Raw genomic sequence first — 14,765 nt, forward strand, 5'->3', positions numbered from 1 at the left:
TATGTCATTTTATGTCCTTATAGAATTTGATAACCTTCTCACTGTATCATGGGTGGGCCCAAGTAAAGGTGGGCTCTTGATGTAGCCAAAAAGTAAAAAACACATAGGAATGGGGGAAGATGTGTATTTTACAAGCATACTATACTCTGTATATATACTCTGCTATACCAAAGGCATACACCCTTCTCGGTTAGGTTCCATATTATTTGATCATGCAAAAATCCATGGCAGATTTGTTATTCATTTTTCACTTTGTTCAATCATATACCCATCTAAATGTAATGTGATATTTTTGATGGGACCCTGAAACAGGAAAGTATATTATGTAAAAGCTAAAAGAATCTTAATAAAGCCTAGCCTTTAGTTAATAATGTATCAAATATTTGTCATTTAATACTACCTTTAGATAGCTGATAATCACTTAAGTATGATTGATTTCACTTTTTCCTTAGCAGAAGAATCTCTGTGAAGAATAGATCGTTATACCAAATTTTAAAAATAGAATATCTCCTTTCTTAGAGTAGAGGTAACTGAGCCCCCTTGGATAATCCATAAAGTCCCACAAAATGTGTCTTTAGAGCAAAGTTATGTAAGTGTGACTTTTCCTGCCAAAGATCTAAAAATTTTACTTTTTCAATACAAGCCCAGGCTTCCATGGGCAGGATAGACTGAAAGAGTAAATTGCTCCATTTGACTGTCTGCTAGGTCTGTTACAATGTAAACTTTGGGAATGAGATTTGGGTATGATGGGACAATCAGAGCTTCCAACTGTTGGGGTCCTGTGGGGTTCCACTGTGTCCACCAAGACCTATTTCTGGGCTCTGCACCAGTGTACCTGAGCAGCATGTGTGATCGAGGCCATAGTTCAACTTGGCAAAATCAAAGAGCCTGTTATTTAGAGCAACACCTTCCTGGCCTCCTGTGTGTAAATCCACCATCTGTGAGCCTAAGGAAGATATGGCCTGGGGTCATTGACTTTATATACAAGTCTTTGATGAAAATGGAGCATTTGTCATTTCTCGGTTACCATGCTCTTCTTTTTTCAAAGAAATGACAGCATGTACATCAGGGTGGGACAGGGGAAAGAGCACTGTATATGGGGTGAGGGTCTGGGTTCTGGTCTCAATGCTGTTGGCTCCTTGCTAGGTAAAACATGGGCAAGTTTCTTTTTTTTTTCTTTTGCATTTTAAATTTGGATATTTATTCTTTTATTATTATTATTATACTTTAAGTTCTAGGGTACATGTGCACAACGTGCAGGTTTGTTACATATGTATACATGTGCCATGTTGGTGTGCTGCACCTGTTAGCTCGTCATTTACATTAGGTATATTTCCTAATGCTATCCCTCCCCACAACCCCCACTCCACAACAGGCCCCGGTGTGTGATGTTCCCCACCCTGTGTCCAAGTGTTCTCATTGTTCAATTCTCACCTATGAGTGAGAACATGCTGTGTTTGGTTTTATGTCCTTGTGACAGTTTGCTCAGAATGATGGTTTCCAGCTTCATCCATGTCCCTACAAAGGACATGAACTCATCCTTTTTTATGGCTGCATAGTATTCCATGGTGTATATGTGCCACATTTTCTTAATCCAGTCTATCATTGATGGACATTTGGGTTGGTTCCAAGTCTTTGTTATTGTGAATAGTGCCGCAATAAACATACGTGTGCATGTGTCTTTATAGCAGCAGGATTTATAGTCCTTTGAGTATATACCCAGTAAGGGGATGGCTGGGTCAAATGGTATTTCTAGTTCTAGATCCCTGAGGAATCGCCACACTGACTTCCACAGTGGTTGATCTAGTTTATAGTCCCACCAACAGTGTAAAAGTGTTCCTATTTCTCCACATCCTCTCCAGCACCTGTTGTTTCCTGACTTTTTAATGATCGCCATTCTAACTGGTGTGTGATGGTATCTCATTGTGTTTTTGATTTGCATTTCTCTGATGGCCAGTGATGATAAGCATTTTTTCATGTGTCTGTTGGCTACATAAATGTCTTCTTTTGAGAAGTGTCTGTTCATATCCTTTGCCTACTTTTTGATAGGGTTGTTTGATTTTTTCTTGTAAATTTGTTTAAGTTCTTTGTAGATTCTGGATATTAGCTTTGTCAGATGGGTAGATTGTAAAATTTTTCTCCCATTCTGTAGGTTGAAACATGGGCAAGTTTCTAAGTCACTCTTGGTCTCATTTGCTTCTCCTGTAAAATAAAGATTTGTGATGTGTTCATTATGGTATTGGGCACATAGGAAAAACTCAATAAATGATTAATTTCTTTAATATTATTATTATTACCATCGGTTGCATGGCTATATTGCTGGCTGTAAGTCTGTATCATCTCTAGAAAATGGAAATAACAATAGTTCTATCTCCATCTTTCAACTACTTTGAAAATTAAATGAAATATATGTTAAAAGCACATTTTAAACCTTGATAATAATATGTGAGACATTGCTGAATATATAAAACAATAAGAATCCATGTTCTGGAAGAGTTTGATTTCCAATGGGACACACAGACAATAATGTCATCAGAAAATTATATACTGTGTTTGAAAGTTACAGGTGTTGGGGGCAGGGGGGTGAGGGGACATAAAGCAAGGGAGCTCATGAGTGCTTGCTAAGGGGAGTATGATTTATTTTAAGTAGGCAGGTTAAGTATGCCTCTGATTAAGTGACATTTGAGCAATGATGGAGTGGGGAGTGGGTGAGCCAGAGATCTGTTGGGAGCGTGTCTCAGGTGATACAGTGACCCACATGGGGTACATGCCTGGGGTGCTCATGCGGTAACCATCAAAGTGACCAGTGTCCATGGAGGAAAGTCAAGGAGAGAGAGAGTCATAACAAATCGGCTGGGTGCGGTGGCTCACACCAGTAATCCCAGCACTCTCGAGGCCGAGACGGGTGGATCACCTGAGGTCGGGAGTTCGAGACCATCCTGACCAACATGGAGAAACCCTGTCTCTACTAAAAATACAAAAAAATTAGCTGGGCATGGTGATGCATGCCTGTGATCCCAGCTACTTGGGAGGCTGAGGCAAGAGAATCACTTGAACCCGGGAGGCAGAGGTTGCAGTGAACTGAGATTGCGCCATTGCACTCCAGCCTGGGCAACAGGAGCGAAACGCCATCTCAAAACAAACAAACAAACAAACAAAACAAATGAGGTCAGAGTCACAACTAGGGGAGGAGGGGTGGCTCGGATATTTAACCTTGATAACTTTTCTAAGCCAAGTGTCAAACATTTTCTTGGAAGTTTTTCAACCATAAGGCACAACCACTTGTGAAAAGATGCAAAAAGCATGAGTTTTGGGATCTAGTAGACTGGGGTCACACTTATGTGATTCTGGGCAAGTTATTTAACCCCTCTGAGCCTCAGCTTCTCATGTGTAAAGTGGGGACAATACCTTGTAAAGTTGCTGGAATGTGTATAATTAATACAGCATCCAGCACCCAAATCAGAGCTCCAGAAATGGCAGTGAGCTCCAAGAGTAGCAGAGAACCATTCCTTTGGCTGTTTGACAACAGTGCCATGAGAGACAGGCTTTGGACCTTCAGTGCCCACCTTGTTGTCAGTATTATTTAACTCAGTGCAGTAACTCAGGCGATCTGGCATGTCTGTCATTGTGTCCGTTGACTTGACTGTAAATCAAATGAGATTCAAAATACATCCTGAGAGCTTTCATGTGCCTTGTGCCATTTTCAATCATAAATATTGCTCCACTCTTGTATTAGAGCCAAGAGGTGACTTTAAAATTAGTGGCATTTTTGTGAAGTGTTGAACTAGCTATTACTGACTTGACAGAGGGTATTTGTAGCTGACAATTATAAGCTAAAGTGACATGATTGCAGGTGTCTGAGTTAAAGAGTGTAATATATGATTAGCCCTATTCCATTAACTTGAATCCCAGTGTCGTGCATGGGGAGATAGTAAGGCACTCTTCCATGAGCAAGTTGCAGCCTTCTTTCTTCTAGTCAGTGTTTTGCACGAGCCATTTATTTCTTCTCCTTCGCTACCTTGTACTTCTCCAACTCCTCCTGCATATAGCTTACCAAGGTGGTTGCCCTAGAGAAATACCTGTACCACACCAGTCCTTTGTTCCAAAAATTCCCATTCATTGCTGTGAGGAAACAAGTGACAACCTTGACCTCAGTCAAGCTTACAGTTTGGCTGGGGCACAGACATGAACAACTAAACACAGGAAATGTGTAGGGTGCTAATAGAATGAACAAAGCTGGAAGTGAGGAGCATTCCCTAAGGAACTGATCTTTGAGTTGAGCTCTAAGGAGAGTTAACTGGCAAAATCATTTGTGTTGGAGTGAGGAGGTTGGAGGGATGGGAGGTAGGAGTGAGTATTCCAGAAGAAACCATATTTTCAATCCCTCTAAGACAGAAAATTTGTTATTTATATCTTTGTTGGCACCAAAGATATAAATTTATACCTTTGTTGGCACCTACAAAGATATAAATAATATCCAGTCATTCTGGTATTCTTATTATAGGAAGTATATACAGACTCTTTACCATATGTCAGGCTCGGCACTAACCCCTTTACATGTGTTCTCTCTGTTTATACTCACACAACCCTGTGATACAGATGTTATTATTATTCCCATTTTACAGATGAGGAAACTAAGGCATTCAGTAAATGACACAGCTAAGATTCAAACTAAAAGAGGCTGATATGAAAGCCTGAACTCTTCCCTCCTATGGAGAGAAACATAATTAGTCTACTCAAAATCAGAGACTCTTGCGTTTCTTTCATGTTAGGCCAGGGTTTCTCAACACCTTCACAATATCGATCTTTTGAGCCAGATCATTCTTTCTATGGGAGGCCATCCTGGGCATTGTGGGATGTTTAACATAACCCTGCTTCCTACCTGAAAGATGCAAGTAGCTGTATGCTCCAACCAGTGATGACAATCAGAAATATCTCCAAACTGGCCAGCTATTATTATGGGGGAGGGAGCAACATCACGCCCCACCACCACTGCACTGAGGATCTCTGCATTACACAGTTCTCAGAGGACAGGATGAAAGGATGAAGCTGTGTCTTAAGTCTTCTCTCCTTCCTTTCTCCCTCCTTTTCTTTTTCACAATGTTTTCTAAGTGTCCATATGTATCCTCTATGTACAGGAGATGTATTCTCATCCATATAGTTTATCACACAGTAATTTGAATATAGAGGTTGCTTAACAAATGCTTGGTGAATTTTTGCCAACTGCATCCTAAATGCCAAGAATCCTAAATGGTCTGGGTCTATTCTGAACTCCAAATTTGATGTTGAGAAAGTTGATTCCTCGTTTCTGGTCACTTGGTGTATCTTTTGAGTGTCCCTAGAGATCTGACTTAGCTGATTTAGCTGATTTCTGGGGAAAGACCCACTTGGATGCTTATCAGCCTTTATGCAGAGCCGGCAGTTCACCTGCTAAGATCCTAGTGGAGAGTGACATACATTAGTTTGCCAGTAAATTCTGATGAATGCATGGATGAGCTGTTACAATTAAGTCAAGCTATATGACCAGGACTGCAATTTGAGACATTGTTTAAAGCACCTACCCATTTTCTCCAGCAATTCTTTCTTTCATTGGCGGATGAAGTCTAGATTTGGGAAATATGTCCTGAATAGATTTTCTATTTAGCCCCCCTTGAGAGTAGGCAGGCAATGGAAGGAAGAGCTGATTTCTGGGCAGTTTTTCTGGCACTGTAGCTTCTGTATCACTGGAGTGTCACTTGTCAATAGAGCTCAGAGAATCTTAAATGTGATGGTAACACAAAAGATGGCTCCCAAAATATGCATTTAAATCAGGCAGCATCTTTATTGGGTGTGTTAGTTCCAGGCATTCATTGCTTTATTGCCTGTCAATACCTACAGGCCAGAATTGCCACATCTTGAGGGCTATCCATTGGTATTCTTTGCTGGTTTGGAAGTACAGCACTGTCCTCTCTGTGATTACACGTAGTAGAAGAGAGTCCTGTTGTAATTGTATTCCATGGAAACTGTTTCTATAATTTCAATTACTTTCCTCAACCCCGCTACATGCACTCCCAGGGGCTCGAATAGTCACTGAGTTATTTCTAATCAGTGTCCCTGTTCTTTCTCTCTTGCCAGAAGGAGGGACGTGTGAAGTGATAGCAGCACACCGATGTTGTAACAAGAATCGCATTGAGGAGCGGTCACAAACAGTAAAGTGTTCCTGTCTACCTGGAAAAGTGGCTGGAACAACAAGAAACCGGCCTTCTTGCGTTGATGGTAGGTACCTGGTTTTACCTCTTGAAAAGCTCACATGGCATTCACTATACATAATATAATTTCTTGTTTTATCTAATATGGTTCCAGATAATGAACAAGGTGCATCCGAAGTGTTAGAAAGTTATACAATTGCCAGCCTCAGCAGAGTTTGAATTCTTTTTTCTCTGGTGCTATTATTTGAATGTTTTTCCCCCAAAAAATCGATGTTGAAATTTGCTTGCCATTGCAGCATTGAGAGGTGGGACCTTTGAGAGGTGATTGGGCTGTGAGCAACTGTATTAGTCCATTCTCACACTGCTATAAGGAAAAACCTGAGACTGGGTAATTTATAAAGAAAAGAGGCTTAATTGGCTCCTGGATGCACAGGCTGTACAGGAAGCATGGCTACGGAGGCCCCAGGAAACTTTCAATCATGGGAGAAAGTGAAGGAGAAGCAAGCAAGTCTTACATGGCCAGGAAAGGAGGAAGAGAGCCAAGGGGGAGGTACTACACAATTTTAAACAACCAGATCTTGTGAGAACTCTCTCACTATCACAAGAACAGCAAGGGGGAAGTCTGCCTCCATGAGCCAGTCACCTCTCACCAGGCCCCTGTTCCAACACTGGGGATTACAATTTGACGTGAGATTTGGACAGGGACATAAATCCAAATCATATCAAGGAGCCTGCTCTTATCGGTGAAATTAATGCTAATATAAAAGGGTAAGTGTATACTTCTCTTGCACCCTTGCCTTTCTGCCTTTCATCATGTGATGATGTGGCAAGAAGACCCTTACCTGATGCCTTGATCTTGTACTTCCCAGCCTTTAGTACTGTGAACTGATAAATTTCTATTCATTATAAATTACTCAGTCTCAGATATTCCATTATAGCAGCACAAAATGAACTAAAACTTCCGGGTTCTGGGGTTTCAAATATCTTTATTTTTAATTTTTTTTACAGCAAATTAGGGTAAAGGGATTTTTTTCAGGTCAAGAAACATGAAGGTCCAGCTCATTTGGGAAATGATTTTGGACTGAGGCTCTAGAGAATGATGATGGTGATAATGATAATAAATATTTTCATGCGCGTCCGTGTGAAGATACCACCAAACAGGCTTTGTGTGAGCAATAAAGCTTTTAATCACCTGGGTGCAGGTGGGCCGAGTCCCAAAAGATAGTCAGCAAAGGGAGATAAGGGTGGGGCCGTTTTATAGGATTTGGGTAGATAAAGGAAAATTACAGTCAAAGGGGAGTTGTTCTCTGGCGGGCAGAGTGGGGGTCGCAAGGTGCTCAGTGGGGGAGCTTTTTGAGCCAGGATGAGCCAGGAAAAGGACTTTCACAAGGTAATGTCATCACTTAAGGCAAGGACCGGCCATTTTCACTTCTTTTGTGGTGGAATATCATCAGTTAAGGCAAGGACCGGCCATTTACACTTCTTTTGTGGTGGAATGTCATCAGTTAAGGCGGGGCAGGGCATATTCACTTCTTTTGTGATTCTTCAGTTACTTCAGGCCATCTGGGTGTATACGTGCAAGTCACAGGGGATGTGATGGCTTGGCTTGGGCTCAGAGGCCTGACAAATATAACAATACCTAACATTCATTCAACACATATTTAATGAGCACTTACTGTATTCCAGATACCACTCTGGGTGCTCCAGAAAAACTGATGAACAAACAGAATTGTCCTGAGTCCTCAGTATGGATCAAACCCTGTGCTAAACACTTCTCATGCATTATTTTATTTAATCCTCCCAACAATTCTACAAAGCAGTATATTTTTTCTCTATTGTGATATAACAAATCCCAAAACTTAGCAGCTTAAAACAGAAAACATTATGTCACAGTTTCTGTGTGTCACGAATTAAACTTACGAGGTTCTGGCTTAGAGTATCTCATGTGGTTGCAGTCAAGATCTGAAGGTTTGACTGATATGGCAGAATGGTTTTAAGATGGCTTGTTCACATGGCTGTTGGGAGGTGGTCTTGTTTCCTCGCCTCGTGAACCTCTCAAAAAAAACTTAATGTCCTCACAACGTGGTAGCCGGCTTCCCTCAAAGTGAGTAATCCAATAAAACAATACAGAAGCCTTTATATGTCACCTCAGAAGTTACTCTTTGTTATTTCCACAATATCCTACAGGTTATACCCACTAGCCCCTATTCATTGTGGTGGTAGACCGCAAGGGCTGGAAGACCAGCAGTCAGGGATCATTGTGGGGCACCATGGAAGCTGGTTACCATAAGGAGATACATTTTTATCTACCATTTTCAACATGTAGAAACCGAGGCTTGGAAGGGTTGAATAGTGTTCCATTCATCCTATGGTTGATAAGCCCTGGCTTGAATGACTCTTCAGCCCAGCATAATGGACTCTAATACCAAATTTAGACCACCACCTTTAAGACAATTTTATATGTTACTGTCAAACAATGAGTCCAAGGTGCAAAGGGACTATAAATCTCTCCTTCTATCTTTATGTTTCATAATTTAGAGCTGGGTGTAAGTTGATTTTCAAATCCTTTATTTAAGAAATCAGGAGGACTCAAAGAAATGAGTCACTTGCTTAGTTCACATAACAGGACATTGAACCTGAATCCCTTGGCTTGGTGTTCATTGTTCTTTCTCTAGATATAGATAAGGAAGGACAACCTCTAGATCGATTCATGTTATGTATTTTCATTGTGGGTCAGTAGGTGGTTAGAAAGAGAAACACACTCAAGCTAGGCTAAGTAAAGAGGAAGTATTTTAAGAAAATAAAGGAATCTCGGTGAACCAATTAAAGGAAATTCAGCCAAACCTCGTGGAATTCGTACATTCTTCAGGCAGCTGTCATCTCATTTTCTTTGTTCACGGAACATACTATCTCTGATCTCGTTTACCTAATTCTCTCCTATGTAGACTGTCTCTCTTCAAGATTTTTATTTTTACCTTCTCATAAATTAGAGAATGATATAAGGCTTTTACTTTCATGGTACTGATTCTAATCTCTCTCAGCATGATTGTATTGCTTCAGGGCATGAATATATTTGACTCAGTTTCTGTGTCTTAATACATTATCTGAGAAGAAAACATGTGATTGGCCCAGCTTAGGCCAATGTGTCAACCTTTGCCCAACTAGTCACAGCCAGAGGAGCAAGCTTATGTGGCATATACAGCTGTCAATTATATGCCATGGGAAGGTCAAGCTATTTTATTTTTATTTTTTAGAGACAGGATCTTGCTCTGTCACCCAGGTGGTGTGCCATGGCACCATCATAGCTTACTGCAGCCTCAAACTGCCAGGTTCAAGCAACCATTCTCCCTCAACCTAATTTTTCTTTTATTTTCCGTAAAGATGAGGTCGTGCTACATAGCCTAGGCTTGTCTCAAACTCCTGGGCTCAAGCAACCCTCCTGCCCAGGCCTACCAAGGTGCTAGGATTACAGGCATGAGCCACCACACCTGGCCAGGTCAAACTGTTTTTTAAAGGATGTTAAAAAGTCAAGTTTGGGGATATACTGGGACTAGTTCTCAACTGGGGCAATTTCTCCCAGGGATCATTTGGTAATGTCTGGAGATATTTGGGTCTACGCATTTGTCACAACAAGGGAGCTGCTACTGATACCTAGTGGGTAGAGGCCATGAATCCTACTGAACATCCTGCAATGCACAGGACAACCCCTGTGCCCCCGAATCCCCACAACGAAGAATTCTCCAGCTCAAAATGTCAATGGTGCTGAGGTTGAAAAACTAGCACTATGATTATTTACTTACTCTACACTACAGTCAACACAGTGAGCACCTCTAATGCAGGGAAGGCAGGCAGTTAGATGAGTAAAGCTATTTCCCTCTCTCTTAAAGAAGAAACTCTTGGCGCTAGAAGCCAATAAGCATTATAAAACAAAACCATGATGGTTTCTCATGTTCTTTGCCAAAGAAAGCCTTGAAGCCGTTAACTATAAATCTTCATTTTGTTTCCAGTTCATTTTTATCTCTAATGATCTAGAGATAGAATTGCCTTTAGGATTTGGATACAAAACACAAAGTGCAATGCATTGCTTATGCTGACAGAGGGGGAAATGGTATCTAGCCCTAAGATTTGTAAGAAGTTAAGCCACATAACAGTAATGTTTTTATCTCAGGAAAACTTTGTTCGACTTTGGGAACTCTGAACCCTTTGGTGTGGTTGGTTCAAACAAAAGGGCTATCCTTTCTGCATTCCAGGCAAAAGTCAATAAAGTATTGAGTGTTCTTTATTCTCATGTTGATTATTTATATTTTTGGTAACATTCTACTCCAAAATCCTTCAATCCATTGGCATGTATGGGCAAGTCTATTGTGTTGCTATGATCAAAATTGTTTTGGTGGCCTAGATCTCTAAATGAAAATTAAATATAAAGTGTGACTATAAATTAAAATTTCAGTATAGTTATTCACATCATGGAGTGAGAAATTTCATATACCTGGATGGAATCACAGCTGTACCTATTACTGATAGAATGACATTTTTGATAGAATGACATTTGCTTTCTAACCTCAGCTTCCTCGTCTTTATTTTTGATAGAATGACATTTGCTTCCTAAGCTCAGTTTGCTCATCTGTAAAATAGGGATTATAGACATTTCTACTTTTTAAGATTGTGCTGATTTTTTTAAGATTTAAGAAAATCTTCTATATAATCTTTTTTGCACAATGTCTGACTCCCGTCAGAGGCTCAGTAAATGATAATATCTGTTTTCTATCTCACGAGTAAATGTGGATAATGCTTAGAGAGAAACTTTTTTTATGAGTTTTGTTTCATATTAATTGAATACGGTGGAATTTTAGCCATCATCTTTTCTTAGAAATGCTTCCAACTAATTATCCTGGATATTACTAATACTGGTAAGTCATTTTCAGGAATGCATGTTTATAATAGGAATTTTGAAAATTTCAGAGATACATCCATGCACTAAAATCACCCATGATATCATTGCCCAGGGACTATTACTACATTGTAAGATAACATATTAATATATGTCCTTCCAGTCTTACCCCACTACTAAAAAGCAAACTCACATTGTAGGTATTTTATTGAACTAAAATGCTGTAGCAAAGTTTTATGGATGGCTTGTTTCACTTAATATATGATGACCATTTCCCAAGTGAATACATATTCTTCAAAAACTTATTGTTAATAGCTATATGGGTTTTTCAGAGGTGGATACACCACCATTTATTTAACTATCCTCTCCACTTTATGGCATTTACAGAGTTTCTTGCATTCCCAATCTCAGTTCCCTAAGAATAGACAGGCATCAACTTCTCTGCGTGACAGCAGTTGATAGTTTATACACCACGTTTGTCCTAAACATATTCTGTCTTATGCAGTGAATTTCCCATGGTAAGTGTTCCAATTGCTCTTATTTTCCTTCCTCTGAAATTTCAGGTCAGTTGCCTTTTACAGTGTTTTCAAAAACAAGAGAATAGCTATCATTTTAAAAGAAGCATATATTGGATGGCTTTAAGGTTGAGAATCTGAGAGCAGATTATTTAAAATGGAACAGAAAATTTGGGGTAAAACCTTAGCAGCTTATTCAAGAGTATAATATATATTTGGAGAAAATTTTAAGTGGTGATCTTTTATTTCAAAAATGATATTCTATTTTCTAATAATTGAAAACACCAAATACACACTTGCCAAATTAAGTTATGAAGTAGTCATTTATAAATACTTATAAAAGCATTATATCCTTGAACCTGTGCCTAGCACTATTCTGAAGGAATGTAAGTCATTATACCCTAATTAGTAATTAATCTATAACCCAAAATGGAAGTGGGGAGCATGCTACTCAATATATTTAGTTGAGAACAACTAAAAATATTACCTACAGCCTTTCATTAATTTCCAAGTACTTCTCAGGGACTAAAAGTTAAAATCAAATAAAGATTCATAAACAAGAGGTTGATGACTCAAAACACACCTATTTATTTGAGAACAATTTTTCCAAGCAAATGATTTAAAACAAACAAAAATAAATTTCTGGAGGGCTTATGAAGTTACGTTCTATGATTCTGATTAATCTACAATGGCATGAAAATAGTATCGATCTCAAAGTTGTAAAAATAATGGAACATAATTAATACCAGTAATAATAATAAAAATAATGTTTACCATTTTTTAAGGCTTATTATGTGCCACTGTCCCAACTACTCTAAGTCTATACACTTATTTAATTCTAACTCTAACCCTATAAGGTGTGTCCTCCTATTATTTCCATTTTATTCGCCAGGAAACTGAGGATCAGCGAGATTTGGTGACTGACTCAAAAATCACATAGCCGGTCATGGCATAGCCAGAAGGTCACCCTGGGCTGTCTTCAGGGCTCATCATTCATCAAGCATAGGCAAACTCTTAACTAACGTGAACACAAGTTATATTCCAAGGGCATTCTTATAAGATGCAAAATATCTGGGTGAGAGGGAAGTAAACCCAACCATGTGGATACTTACAGAAACACCCAGTTCATTGGGCAATACCTGCCCCTTTTTTTTCTACATCATAAAGATGATTGCACTTTCATTGTTATGGAGCAATTAGAAGCAGTTCTTTCAGTGCTTTTATTTTTATAGAATGATTGAAGCTTCATTGTTTAAGGCATAGTGGGAGTGGTAAAATTTTCGTGCAGTTTTCTCTATTTAGGATTTTATTGTCTTGTAATTTTTATCTGTTTCTAACATGGACAATATGGGGGGTGGGGGGCATTTAACTAGTCGTTAGTAGGGGAGGTCCTTTAATCCCTTGTGGATTTTAGCATCACTGTAATTAAGAAAAAAATCTCTATGATAAGTTCAGAAGTCTTTCTTCTCATTCCATGTAAATTATGACCATTTCGATGACTGATTACTAGCAACCTTCACCTGGTGTTCTTGCCTTCTTATACTGGATCACCAGCAAGAGAAAGTGTTAACAAAAAGGCCAGGTTACATCAGAAAACTTTCTTTCACGGCAGTGAAAACCCAAGTTTAAAACAAAACAAAACAAACAAATAAAAAAACCCTTTAGTTAATACAATGAAAAAGTCATCCTGCTATTTCTGTGAAGAAACAAAACTTACAACATAACAGAACATTTTGCTCCTGGCTCATCATACTTAGTCCCCAAGATAAGTGCAAATGAGACAGAGAAGACATACGTAAAGACTTCGACCCAGGAAAACAGACTGACAGAGAAGATGAGACAGACCAGACAGTGAGAGAAAGAAACATACAAAGCATATGAAAAAGAGAGGGTCAGAGATTAAGGGTAGTAAAAGAGAGTAGTTAATAAATAAATGCTTAGAAGGAACATTAATACATCTATCCATAAAAAGACTTGATTCATTTTCCCCAAGAACTGTTTGTATTCAGTCTTACAGTTTATAACTATTTTTTAACAAAACAAAATTTGACAGATGTAACTTTAATTTTTTTTTTCGAGTGGCATTATATGAGATTCTAGAACAAGAACTTCTGCAAAAACTCCTTCTGGTGATTGCTCCTGGGAAAAAGTCATGATACAATTTTCTTGACCACATACCATCATATTTCCTAGAGACAGCCATGGTAGAGAAAAAGGTTTGATAATTGAAGGAAGTTTGAAATTCAGCAACAGTTTTTCATAGGACAACATGAGATATATGTGAGAAGGATTATGTATGATAGCCTCTGCTTAGCCTTCCAAAACATGACAGTGTATTAAAGGCTCTGAGAAATTCTGTAGACAAGTAGCTTATTAAACTTGAACACAATATTTCCCAAACTTTTTAGAACCTTTTTAACTGTAACATTTATTTATATCCTCTAGTCCCCAGAATTCCATGCAATAGACTTGGGGCCATGATGCTGTAGAGTCTGTGGACTATGATTTGTTTTTTAGGAATGTCTTTCAAGTCTTCCGAGTTAATGGATAGTGTGATGCCCGAAGATAGCTAAGTGTTTCCTAAGACTGGCTGGCCAGACAGTACACAACTGATCCTATACTGATGTGATTTATAGTATCTCAGTGACATGTCGGGCTCAACTGCAGCTTGGAAATCATCTAGAGAGCTTCCAGAGCAAGCCTAGTATGAAAAACCCTAAGCCCCTATTTATATTCACAAATATTAAACGTTTTAGGGGACAGAGAAGATGACCTATTTTGGTTCTGCCATTTGTTACTTGTCATCCACACACAATGAAATACTGAGATAATGAATTGCTGTGGTGGATCAGGGATGCATGCCACAAAGCCTGGCTGTGGTTCCTTCATTACTGTCTCTGTTTGAAACTTGCTTTGTTCTTTTTAAACACACCAAAGCTTGTTTAGTAGATGGAATGCTGAACGCATTTGACTTTATCAGAAGACATTTATAAAGGGAAATTCGATTGTTCTTATTAGAAGAGGATCTTGCATAACATCTTTAGTGAAGTGATGGCATTTTCAGGCATGCTTTCTGAATCCTTTGCAAATCCTCCTTGAAACAGCATTTAGTCCCCAACTTGGCACCTAAGCATGTACAGGTGTGTGAGGGATGCAAGTCTGCATTCATAA

The 14,765-nt window shown here is 39.0% G+C and overlaps 1 protein-coding gene across 3 annotated transcripts in view; it reads left to right on the forward strand.

Moving 5' to 3' along the window:
• The window catches only part of LOC134806951 (TAFA chemokine like family member 1), a 713,713-nt gene that overhangs the window by 579,063 nt on the left and 119,885 nt on the right, over positions 1 to 14,765 (forward strand). For 2 of the 3 annotated variants that reach the window (XM_016941471.4, XM_016941470.4), the window contains one exon: positions 6,115 to 6,255. In XM_016941471.4, coding sequence (XP_016796960.1) covers positions 6,115 to 6,255 — 141 coding nt within the window. The remainder of the gene's footprint in view (positions 1 to 6,114; positions 6,256 to 14,765) is intronic. The other variant, XM_063806904.1, reaches the window with a different exon arrangement.

This window comes from Pan troglodytes, chromosome 2 (assembly GCF_028858775.2).
Source record: "Pan troglodytes isolate AG18354 chromosome 2, NHGRI_mPanTro3-v2.0_pri, whole genome shotgun sequence".
In the NCBI taxonomy this organism is placed as follows: domain Eukaryota; kingdom Metazoa; phylum Chordata; class Mammalia; order Primates; family Hominidae; genus Pan; species Pan troglodytes.